Genomic DNA, 12,276 nt, shown 5'->3' with positions numbered 1-12,276 from the left:
CTTCGCAAGAGCAAGAAGCCCGGCTACGAGCAGAACCAGAGTGCCCTGTTACACAGAAACATGCACAGAGGGCCGAGACAGAAAGAAATCCGAGGAATGCACCGAACCAAGACCATGAATTTTATAATCATTTCACAGTTTTCAAGTTTGCTTTGCCCCATAAAGCACATTAGGCAAGGCTGTTTTTTCTCCTCTTATCCTCATGAGATACCAATTTAATTACATTGCTGGTCTAACCTATAAGAACAAATCAGCTAACTTAAGGTGTCTCTGAAACTTAGCAATTTTGGCTTGACCATAGAAATTTTTCTGACAGTGTTTTATACGAAGCACAAACAGGGTGAAAAACAACCCTTGTGTAGCTTCCAATGCAGGCTGCATACCTTGCAACTAGGAGTAAACTTGGAAATAATAAGGTGTGTACAAACCTTTGTAAGAAATACCCTTCCAAAGTGCTAGGCATAAGCTTCATGAACTGCATTACAAGGGGGAGGAGGTAATTAATTATACAAATCAGTTTCTATTTAGCACAAAAAGATTTTTTTTTCCTCCCATCACTGGGATAACATTTTTATGCATTTTTAAATGGATGGGCAATTTTATTCCAAGCAGTAACAAAATGCCTTACACTTATTCTCTTGAAAAAAGAGCAATAATAATGATAATAAAAACAAGGTTAAGAAATGTCTCAACTTGTAATCTCCCCCTGCTAGGGCTCGTACATATTTGAATACTTTAATGCTGCTTCAAAAGAGAATGCTTCAAAGCAGAATCAAAGAGGGAACATATTTTAAAGTGTCAGATCTAATAATAAATTGCTCTTTCTGCTCTCCACTTCCATAAGTGTCCTCAACTAAAACATGAATTTATTTACAACTAAAAGGAGCAATCATTTTCTTTTGATGCTGGAGCAGACAGCTTAGAAGCCTGAACATCATATTCAAATTACAGTAACTGCAAATGAACATCCAATTTATTTGCCAATAGCTGCTACAGAACCACCTCCGAGAAAGCTGCTCTCAGTTACCAGCGCTCGAGGTTAACATGGCTGAGCCCCTCGCAGTCAAGACACAGCCTGGTACTCGCAGGGTCAAAGACATGCATGACACAATCCATAGGGCGGGGAGGCTCCATCACTTCCCTCTGTTATCTGCAGGAAGGATAAAAAGCCACTGCTCTCACTCCAGCATCACCTGGGTTTGTGGAAGGCACCTCCTTGCCGAGCCTGCGTACCAGGGAGCTGTTTGCATCTCATCAGCTACAAAGAAACCGAACGGGAAAGGAGTTCCTCACTCCTCCCGCAAGTACTTTTATTGCTTCTAACCTCTACGGATGAGTTTGAGTGAAAACCAGAATTGGATCTGGTTGGAGGTTAAGTGCCGACTGCTTGCACCAGCGTCGCTCAGCGCCGACAAAACAAGTTGTCCTCATTGCAAGAGGTCACGGGAAGCAAGATCAAAGCAATGTATAAGTGGCAAAGACCCTTTAAAGTTTAGCAAAGCTTATACGCTTTCAGATTTATTTGATTAAATCGCCATATTTCACTACATTTTTCTTTCTTGCTAGTCTAAATAGACCCCTGGACACTCCCCATCCTTCCTCACTGGCTGACGAGCAGAACTTGGGAAGTTTTGCTCCAACATCTGCACCTCCAGTGAAGGGGGAGATGTTGGGGCTTAAGCGAAGACAAACGATGTTAATATTGACTAATGGTTAACTACCATAAACACGTGGCACATAAAAAACCCGAAGAGACCAATATGCAAATATAAACCTAAAGGGATGATTCACTCCACACAGCTGAAGGGAAGCTGGCACTGTGCTGCCCTTATCAGAAGCTGTCTCTGGCACTTCGGAGGAATGTCACACATGGATGGAGCGGTCTGTGAAGCGTTTCAGACAGTTATCTTTCTAAAGATGACAACCAGAAGCTACAGGCTGAAACTCAGGTTTCGTTATTTGCTCAGCCATGTCTCATATCTGCAATTTTTGTATTCAGGTTCCCTGCCTTCATTCGAGGACGTTTGCTCTTTTCCGTTGTGACTACTCATACATCTCCCGGATTTGTGGTGGTACAGCTCTCTGCCATGTAATGCTAAGGAAATACTTGGTGAGCGTGCTGAATGACATTCATCACCTGTCTAAAGCTGAGCATCTCACGTCCAAACTTCCTCCATAGTCAGTGACAAAACAGGACTGTTCCAAACCCAGACCCACTGAGAAGAGCAATTCGTCCAAGCACTGAATGACCTCTTTTAGGCTGGGAAGAACTCAGTTCCTCTCTGGGAGGCTCCTGACAACTGCTCACAGAGGTCCAGGTGACTTTTAGATACCTCAGCGAATGGAGATGAACCTCTTACCAAATCACCGGCAACTACAGGGTTTGTCAGCACTAAAACTTCAAAAAAGCTCTGTAGGGGGTTGGGGATGCTCTTCAGGAGCACAAAGAATTCCAAGGATCAGGGCAAAAATCAGTAACTTGTACGCAGTTGCATGACACCTTAGTTGGAAGAAATCTGGAGAGCAAGTGAGTAAATGCTGTTTGCCCCATAACCTCAGGCCTCCCACCGGCTGCACGAACTCCTGCAGGTTATTGAAAACCTGGATTGTGCACATCCGACTTGTTCCAAGAAAAATGATATCAGTCCAGGATCTCATATTTTCTCATCTTTGTTTTCATCCTTTGGAGAAGATGAGCTGCAGGCGAGTTGAATGCTGAAAAGCCACACTGAGTGTTCCCTTCAGATAGGTCAAGGCAAGACCTTTCTATTGTGCATCGCCTTGAAAAGATCTCTCCCACTAGAAAGAAGAGCACTCTTATTCTCCATTTCCTCTCCATTCACTCGTAGCTAGGTGAGATCCAAATGCACACTGCTATTTTAAATGAATAACTCCTCATTTTAATGTCAGGTTAGGTGATGAAAGGTTTGAAGGAGACCGAACTACTTAACTTCCTCAACTGTGCACTTGTTCACATCTGCGTACAACAGGAAGGAGAAAAAAGCTATGAAAAACCACAGGGAAGTTCCAACTTGCACACATGGCATCCCACAGGTTATCTGAGTTTTCCCAAACAGAGGAACCTAAAAAATTAAAGCAACTAAAAAGCAAATTTATATTATTAAAATACGAGCAAATATGTTATCTAGAAAAAAAAAAAAAAAAAAGAAAAAGAAAGCAAAAATTATTTCTAAAGCATGAAAATGCCCAGGCTGACTGGTGTGCAGTACACAATGGTACCTACAGAGCAAAGAGCAAAGATTTGGTGCCAAAGGTGCAGCAACGGCGAGCGTCAAACAGCACCGAGAATGGGCCAACCCAGTCACTGCCCTCGTGTTGCCAATCCTCAGACCAAGCGGGGATCTCTCTCCCTTGCATGTAACAGGAGATTCCGTAAGCAGCAAGAGATTCGTCTTCACAATTACCCCTAGAAAGGGAAGGAGTGGTAAGCTGATAGATTTGTGGGCTTCCCTGAGAAGCTGCAATCCCATCATCAGAAAGCGAGGGTCACGGACCAAATGCCTGCAGTGTGGGAAAACGGCTCTGGACCATCAACAGATGCTACTTAAACAGGCAAAACCCTGCAGTACTGCATTCTTACAGTGTTTTTCATGTTTTACTGCAGCATAAAACAACTTTATTTTAAGGAAAAAAAGGTATACCAAATGAATCAAAGAACTAAGCACAATAGGACGAGGGTTTGAAATCAGCAGCATTCACTTGGATTCAAGCCTTCAAACTATGTTTGATCTGCTTATTATACCAACAGTGGAGCACCAAAACAGATTAAAGGCAGTTAATTGAGCGTGGACAAAACATTGAATGTGCTGAATCATACAATTCTCCCTGTATAAGAGCATTCTGATATAAACTGGATTTCCTCCTACGAATGTAAAACCCAAGTGTCTTATTTTGCATCTTAAAAGAATGAACATTTAATGCATGAACCAAAAATACAATGGACGAAATCCATCCTATTTTGGGAACTAGGGCATAGAGATTCCTACAAGAAACAAAGCTCTTTGTCAGATTATGGCAGCCCATATTAGCCATAGTAGCTTGGAAGTTGCATCTGTAAGCCTAGGAGGTCAGGTAAAATGATGCTGGGCACTGGTCAGAGGAAGCACGTGGACTGAGCTATTTTGTCTCATGGACACCATGCTGTGCTTGGGTGATTGGTTTGTCTGCTTAGCCATGTAAGCAGGTTAAATGTTTCAAATTTGTTCCTGTAGAAAGCCACAAAGCACAAGATGCACCAAAAAAAAAAAAAAGTGACACTACAACTGCAAATCTTTTAGATGCTATTACAAGCTTATGTGATTAATGAGAGCACTGGGAAATGGTGCTGTGTTAAGACCTATATTTTGGAAACCAGCCAAGATCAACTGTTTTAAATAATCATTGTCAATTTAGTCGAGGAAAAGATGCTCACGAAGCAGAGCAAGAAACCTTCAGATACAAGGGGACTGTGATTCTCATGGAGTATATTGCACTGTCGCATCAGCAAAAATTTCAGGAAAGTGTGGGAATGAAATTGTAACACTACCAGGGTATTAAAAAAGAGCAGATATTTATAGTGCAAATCATCAGTTAGGATTTTACTAAAAAGTAAAACAGACTGAGATTTTCTGTTCCACCCCCCAAAATAAATTCACAAAACACCAAGTTACTTAATGACCCATATTACACATCTCACAGAAACTCTTTCTTGTGGCCAGGAATTCCTGGGCTTCTTTTGTAACTGATTAAAGACTTTATGGAAACATCCCCCTGCCCTGCACGTGAACCAAAACACCAGGAAGAGGAAAACCTTGATGTAGTTTCCTGCTTCAAAGCAAAGCAGCAGCATGCTGATCACCGAGCATCCTTCATTTGAGAAAACAAGGCCCCAGGATATCAAAGAGGACACTTAATAGTGTCTAAGAGTCCCACCAGTTTTGCTTTTATGTCCTAGATCAACTCAGTCAAGCACAGAGGAACTTTTTCGGCTGTAAAATAATGAGTTTCTGGAAAACCATAACCTACTCAGGCCTTTTGCTGTTGAAATCAGAACATGAACATCCTTATGAAGACCAATTCCCTATTACCTCCTGCAGTGTCCCTTATTTTGCTAGGGGGAGTTGTGTCCTCTCCTTCCCATGTGCTCTAGGACATGCTCTCGGCCTTTCTGCCTGCACAAGGAGGTTTCATCAGTAACGGTGCTCAGGAGGAGGGAGGTATTTCTGTTGTGACTGGCTCCTCTGCTTCTTCAGGGCATAGCAGACGTAACAGCACCCTGCTCCTTCCACGTCGGAGAGCCGAGAGGCACTGTGTGAGACCAGGCAAGCAGCAAACCTACCAGGAGAGCTCTCAGTCTGCTACACTCTGTTCTTGGCTGGAAAAGCTATTGCACAAGAGATGGATGGAGATTCACGATGCCCATAACTCTTCATATTTCGTAGAGCTGGCACCACAGTGCATGAAGCAGTGGCATTTCAGTACCTCCATCTTATATTATGGTTTTAAAATAACTGATAAAGCAAGCAAAAACTTCTCCTTCTAAACTGTGTTGTGGACAAGACTTCTGGGCATGGCACAGCCTTTTGGTTCATGCATTCAATCACATCCACTGATTTTGAAGTCTAAAAGTGTAGGAATGGGAAGAATGGGCTCATGGAATATATTTTGCACAGGAAAATTACTCTTATTTCTCCTTTAAGAAACATCCTAATCTGGCTTTGGTAACACTCTGAAACACCCCTCTTACTAAAAGCAGATGATCTCAAAAACAAAAAAAAGGAAAGAAAACAACACTTGTTTTTTCCCAGCACTACAGACAGTGGCCTAGCTGCTGATAACATTCTCTCGGTAGGAGAATTTGTTTTCTTTGCAGTTTGAACGGCTGCTTGGATCAAGTGAACAGACGTGTCAGTTGTCAGCGCACTCCAATGCACGGCAGAGAGCACAGGGGTGAGATGTGTTCTCTTTGGAAGTGCAAAGACAAGCTCATAACCTCAAGATCAGCATATAAAGCAGACTTTTTGATTTTAAGCCCTAAAGGGAGCGCCGAGAATCATCCAATGGTATTTTCAGTATCTACTCATTATGATCATCATGACAACTTTTTGCCTTGAAATCCACTGCTACACAAATAACCTGAAAAATGGGAAATACAGGTAAGAACTCACACAGCTTTTATTCCTTTCCATACCCATGGAGACTCGAGCTAACAAGCACACACTGTTACAGCCCCGTGGAGTCTGGTTCTCAGCAGCCAGCTGTGGTGCTCGGGGCAGCAGGGCAGGATCGCCAGAAGCCCGTGCTCTCAGTGCTGCCTGGCAGCACTAAATTGAGCCCTGGATTTTGGTTTCATACATTTTGCTTCTGCCTCCAGAGCCTCCATACCAGGCACATTTTCCACATGCAATTAAGTAATGGTGAGTGAGTTGTCGTACATGACATTTAATTTTCAATAGCTGGGAAAAGTAACACGGGAGCTGCAGGCAAGACCATTAATCTCCCCCAGATCCTATGTGCTGCCAAGTATAGCAACTCATTCTTCACGGAGCTAATGCTGCTCTTCCATCATTCCTGTGTGTGCTGTACCAGACAGAGCCATGCGAGTAAATGTACACATTTATATGCATTCACCCACAGATTATTAGATTGTTCACGGGTAAGCTGAGTATGAGCAAAAACAATATCAAGCATGATGTATATGCTGGTCAGAAGACCACATTAATAAATGGGCATGGTTGTAAGTGCCAATGGAAGTCACAGCAGGAACAGTGGCACCTATGAAGTTCCAACTTGTTAGTGGATATGTGAATTCTGGGAAAGGGGCAGATTCTTCCCATCGCCGTGTCAAGGGTCATAACAGTAACGTCTCCTGAACTACAGTGAATGAATTGAGGTATCATTAAAAATTTTCATACGTGGAGTAAAAGAAAAGATGCCCACATGTAATAAGCTGGAAGGGGAAAGGCCTTATCAGTCAGGGTCATCTCAAGCCTTCAGCAGGTACCCCAAAATAAGCAAATGAATTTTTATATATATATGTGTGTGTGTGTGTGTGTGTGTATAAACATTAAGAACTCTTGAGCAGTCCTGAGATGAACAGTCAAGGAAAAGGATTATATCACTCCACAAAGAACTGAGTAAGTCCATCATTTTCAGAAGAGGCTAAATGTGTAAATTACAGATGTAAATATGTAACAGAATAGTCAAAATTATGAACAAATGTTTTGACAAGAACTGTTCTTACCGTATGAAAACTAACTTGACCTTTGAAGGGGCGGTCTTAATTATTGCAGAAGCATTCTGATGACTTCTTCCATACAATATCTGATTGTTTATCTGTTAAAACAAAAAAGAGATTTTCATGTAAATGAAGTTCAAAACTATGTATGCTTTCTTCTAGTTCACACCACCAAGAATTCCATATTGTGCTGACTCCTCCATTCCTCTGAAGGAAATAAAACCAACAGCAAAGGAGATGAGACAGAGAAGGCAATGTCAGGACATACCACATTACTTTGCCTGTGAAGCATCAAACACTTAATTAATCACAGCAAGAAACACCAGGTACTACTTTGGACGTGTTTTCTGAGTACAAGACAATCCTGTAGTTTTCAGAGGGAAACAGCACAGCTTTAATGCAGTACATGCTCCAGGAATTTTCTGTCTGTAGGTACCAGAAGTCCTTTCTCAGTTAAAGGAAAATACGATGCCTGATGCCTCCCAGTGCACGCTCAGTGAGTGGGACCTTAACAAGCACAACAGGACCTCTGAGATCAATAGAGTACCTACTCTTAAGCCAGCCAAAAGCACATTCAGTAACCTATCACAAAAATAACCCGCAGGGTTAAATATAAAGCATTTCACAGGCAGGTCTGGTGTTTAACACCCTGCTGCACCTCAGTGGCTGCAATATTCTGGACTTCAGCACCCCTTTTACTGCCCCTGCCTCAGAGGTACCCCAAGAGGATGCTCACTTTTCAGCTCAGGCTTGCACAAGCTACAACCACAACGATTACACGCAGTACGTAAGGCAGCCAGGCATACCACAACAATTTAAGCAAAGGGAAAGCTGTGCTGAGTACCATGGCAAAAAGAAGATTATGTCAAGGAGACTGCCAAAACCCTTGAGCAGTCTATTAGCCATACCCTGATGATTTTTAGGTTTAAAACTCTTACACTTGAAGAGTTTAAAACTCTGAACCAGACACCCAGAAAGGTGGTGAAGGAAAGCATCCTCCCGTGACAGCAGGGAGCAGGACTACGAGGTTTGTCTTCAGCATTGACTATTCCGACTGGAATAAACATCAAGAAAACAATGATCTGTGGAAGAGCAATTATTTACCTGCACCCATGAACACCTCTGCTTGATCTGGTGTTTGCTACCAAACCCAAGGCAAAATCAAGCTTTGAATAAAAAGAAACCAAAAGGAATGGCATTTGGAGCTGAGATGTTTGTTCAGGTTCACAGTTCACCTCGTGCAGTGTCCTGGCATCTAAGCGAGCATCAGATGCCCCCAGGCTGCACAACAGCCTGCCGGTTAACGTGTCAAAACCCTCCCTCAGAGCATCTTGGTTCTACTAATGCAGCTCTCTGGGACAGGACTGCTCACACGACCTTCCAAAGTGAGCAGCCAGCTTCATTTAGACCCTTCAAGTTTTTTCCCCACTCATCCTTTACAACGTAATATGTGCACTCACAGTTGATACAACAGCTCTGTTTAAAACAATACAGATAATGGAGCCCAGAAACAACCTACCAGTGATTCTAGGGCTTCACCTTACTGAAAATGTTTGTATTGGATTTAGGGTTTGTGTTCAGAGAAGATTTTTTTCACCTGAAGAAGTAACAACTGGCCCAAGCCTTACAGCCTGGTGTCACACACACAGTTTGGCCGCAGTGGCAGGTTGCTGATGCTCCCTTCTAGTTCTCAGTGGGTCAAAACCAGCTGGCATGGTCATCAGTTGAATAGGCAACACGAGCACAAGAGAAAAACTGGGGTTGTTCAGTCTGGAGAAGAGGAGGCTCAGGGGAGAGCTTAAGACTCTCTACAACTGCCTGAAAGGAAGGTGTGGGGAGCTGGGGGTTGGCCTCTTCGCGCAGATAACCAGTGATAGGACTAGAGGGAATGGCCTCAAGTTGTGCCAGGGGAGGTTCATGTTGGAAATTCAGAGACATTTCTCCTCAGAAAGAGCAGCCAGGCATTGGGATGGGATGCCCAGGGAGGTGTGGTGTCACCGTCCCTGGGGGTGTTCAAGGAAAGGCTGGATGTGGTGCTTGGGGACATGGTTTGGTGGTGACATTGGTGGTAGGGGGGTGTTGGAGCAGATGACCTTGGAGGTCTCTTCCAACCTTAATGATTCTGTGATTCTCTGATCAAGGGCAACTTTACCATCTGGTGCCAAAACTGAATACCTGCTCGCATTCTGCTTCAGGCCGGACTTACAACTTTCAGTAGGTTTGTTGACTTAATTCTGCTAGGTTCAAAAATAACTTGTTCACTGGGAGTAGTGGATGCCTTACAAATTGTTTGGATTTAGTTAAATTACCATCAATTTTTCTAAACAGCAGACTTAGATGAAAATTTATAGTCTTTGCTCTGGCTAAATTAATCCTCTTCAGTAGATGTATCAAATAGTCCAAAATTTAATTAACTCTGAGCTAGGTCTGTAAGTTATAATTATTTAATTATACCAAAATGAATGGGTAATCAAAGTAATATATCTCCACAATTTTGGACTGTCCCACATAGTTATTACAGCCAGTATTATTATTTTTTTTAAAAAAAAAAGGTTACTTTCTTTTGCAAAGTAAATTAATGTTACTTTGTCTTCAGATACCACAGTGATGAGCAAAGCACGAAAGCCTACTTATATAAACCAACAAAGAACATTTAGGACTTCGTAAGCAATGCCATTCGAAATCTTTCAGATTAAATAAAGGAATATGTCACGTTAACCCCATAGTACTCCAGGAGTCAAAACCTATAAATCTGGACTTTACTTCTCTCGTTAAAGATTAGAAAAGCAAAACAAAGCTTTGACCAAACAAAAGAAACAAAAGGACCTATGCCAGCCTCAACTCATCTTTGAGTGCCTCTTTGTAAAACATCTCAGAAAGACAAGAGAGCAAAGAGAAAGATGAAAGTGAGGTGTGAGGCCAGGTCAGCACACTTAAATTGGATCCTTGATACAACTCAACACGGCCTTATTGCAAATTTTATCACATGATGTCAAACTTATTGTTGCCTTCACATACAAAAGTTTTGTTTCACACACACTAAAACACCTGAAAGTACAAACTCAATTTAGGAATTGAGATTTCATTAAGAGAAAAACATTAAAAAGGATTGTTTGTTTCTCAAACTTTAATTTGCAGAAGAAAAATGTTAATTTTGGATAATTTCCAAAATAAACTTTTTATTTTTTAAACAATGGGGCAATAATGGAAATCCATAAAATTAGCATCATCTGATTTTTATGAAAATTAAGTCAGACGATAACTCAAAGGAGTGACACAGCTTCCTACAACTATTTTTTGTAACAACGCATAAGTTGTCTTCTAATCACAGGAACTGTAACATTTTGAGATTTAATCAGATTCTCTGAAACAACAGGAAATGTTTCCAGAAGTTTTTGATCAAATTGCATAAACTGAAAACCCACAAAAAGCACCAAAACCCAAAGTAATAAGACATAGGAAAACACAAGAAAAATAAAATAATTAATTTGAATGCAAATTCTTCTTTCCTGCCCAGATTTCTCACCCAGCACAGGCTCAAACATTGCCTCATCTGGATGGACAGAACAATGGCGTAAGGACAGCCTCCTGCTGTCTAACCTTAATTGCTAAGCTGTATACTAAGTACATGAAAAATGAGCATTATGCTGAAAGTAGGAATTAAAAAACAATTATCACTACTGGGATTAATCATTTAAGATGATTTTTTTTCATGTAGAAACCCTTCTTTCTAGTCATTGTTGTGCTGGAGGGATAATGCTACTTGCCTAATCCAGAGTCATAATCTTGGAAGAGGACAAAAACAATAATGCCCCAACAAGAACCGAGAGCAAAGCACTAATTCCCCCAATTTTAAGACAGACGTGACGTGATTTTGGCTGAGCCGTTCATTTACTTGGGCAGAATACTGACTTATCTGTTATGTTATTATAGCATCACTTCTATTTCCCTAAGAGTCTCAAACAAAATCCCAGTAAAGCCACGTTTAGCACGCAGGGCCCCAGCACTGGGGTACAACAAACGGCAGGAGCACGAACTGCCTCTCGCTGCCTGGGAGGGACGTCGGGTAACTCGCACGCTGCTGCTGGACTGTGAAGGCTCTCTTGGTCCTTCCAGAAATGATGTACAAAACAGAAGAGCAGCTCCTTTCTATCTTCCAGCGAGACAAGCAGGGACAGCCGGCAGAAGATCCCAGCGTGGGTAACTCAGCCCAGCAGGGCTCTGAACAGCTCGCTCCGTTAATAGACCAGTCGGCTCCCTTACGGAGCAAAAACAATAATAATAATAATAATAGAGGGATTAGTCAGTGTGCACAAAACGTACCAGAAGGACAGAGCCATGCAGTGCTCAGGAGCAGCACGGGTCCAGCACCACGGGGCCGTGCCCCGGGCCATGCTGGGCACTGTCAGTGGCAGGACGGAGCCCGGAGTAATAAGACACGAAGCAGTGCAGACACCTGCACTAGAACAGCATGACTGCCAGGCAGGAACACCACAGATGGCTTCTTTACTTGGAAACAGAACAGAAAAGCAGAGCTTGTGCCATGGTAAAAATACATCCTTCTGTGCAGGGACCAAATTCTGCCCCAAATACTTTTCCTCCATGAAGGGTATGAGAGTAGGATGAAAGGACCTTCTCCTTCCAATGGCTGCTCTCTCCAGCCACTCATCCATCCAAAATACATCACAGAAGACTTATTAAAAAATAAAAAATGGAGAGTATGTACCTTTTTTTTAATTATTATTATTTTGACCTGCATTTCACCCAATATATAGGCTGGACTGACTTTGAAAATGAGTCAGGATCATGCCCCTAAAAGACTAGGCTTGTTTGCAGAAGCTAAAAGTGAGATTCTTTAGTACAGTGACAGAGGATTTCATGAATAAGGAGCAGAGGCGGTTTGGCAGCATCCCATAACCTTCAGCTAAGTTCAGTCAAACTGCAGTTCAAAGAAAAAAAACAGATAAGATCCATACACAGGTACCTGTTAACCTTCCCCCAGCAGCCGAGAGGAATAACCTGCACGTGCTGCAACAGCG

The 12,276-nt window shown here is 42.3% G+C and overlaps 1 protein-coding gene across 9 annotated transcripts in view; it reads right to left on the bottom strand.

Annotated features, from left to right (window-relative positions):
* The window catches only part of PATJ (PATJ crumbs cell polarity complex component), a 145,917-nt gene that overhangs the window by 43,721 nt on the left and 89,920 nt on the right, over positions 1-12,276 (bottom strand). For all 9 annotated transcript variants that reach the window (XM_038183227.2, XM_038183228.2, XM_027462630.3 and 6 more), the window contains one exon: positions 7,244-7,335. In XM_038183227.2, the coding sequence (XP_038039155.2) occupies positions 7,244-7,335 (92 nt within the window). The remainder of the gene's footprint in view (positions 1-7,243; positions 7,336-12,276) is intronic.

Source organism: Anas platyrhynchos, chromosome 8, assembly GCF_047663525.1.
Source record: "Anas platyrhynchos isolate ZD024472 breed Pekin duck chromosome 8, IASCAAS_PekinDuck_T2T, whole genome shotgun sequence".
Classification (NCBI taxonomy): domain Eukaryota; kingdom Metazoa; phylum Chordata; class Aves; order Anseriformes; family Anatidae; genus Anas; species Anas platyrhynchos.
Note: the sequence above shows the minus strand (reverse complement) of the source record. Positions and strands in the feature narration are given on the sequence as shown.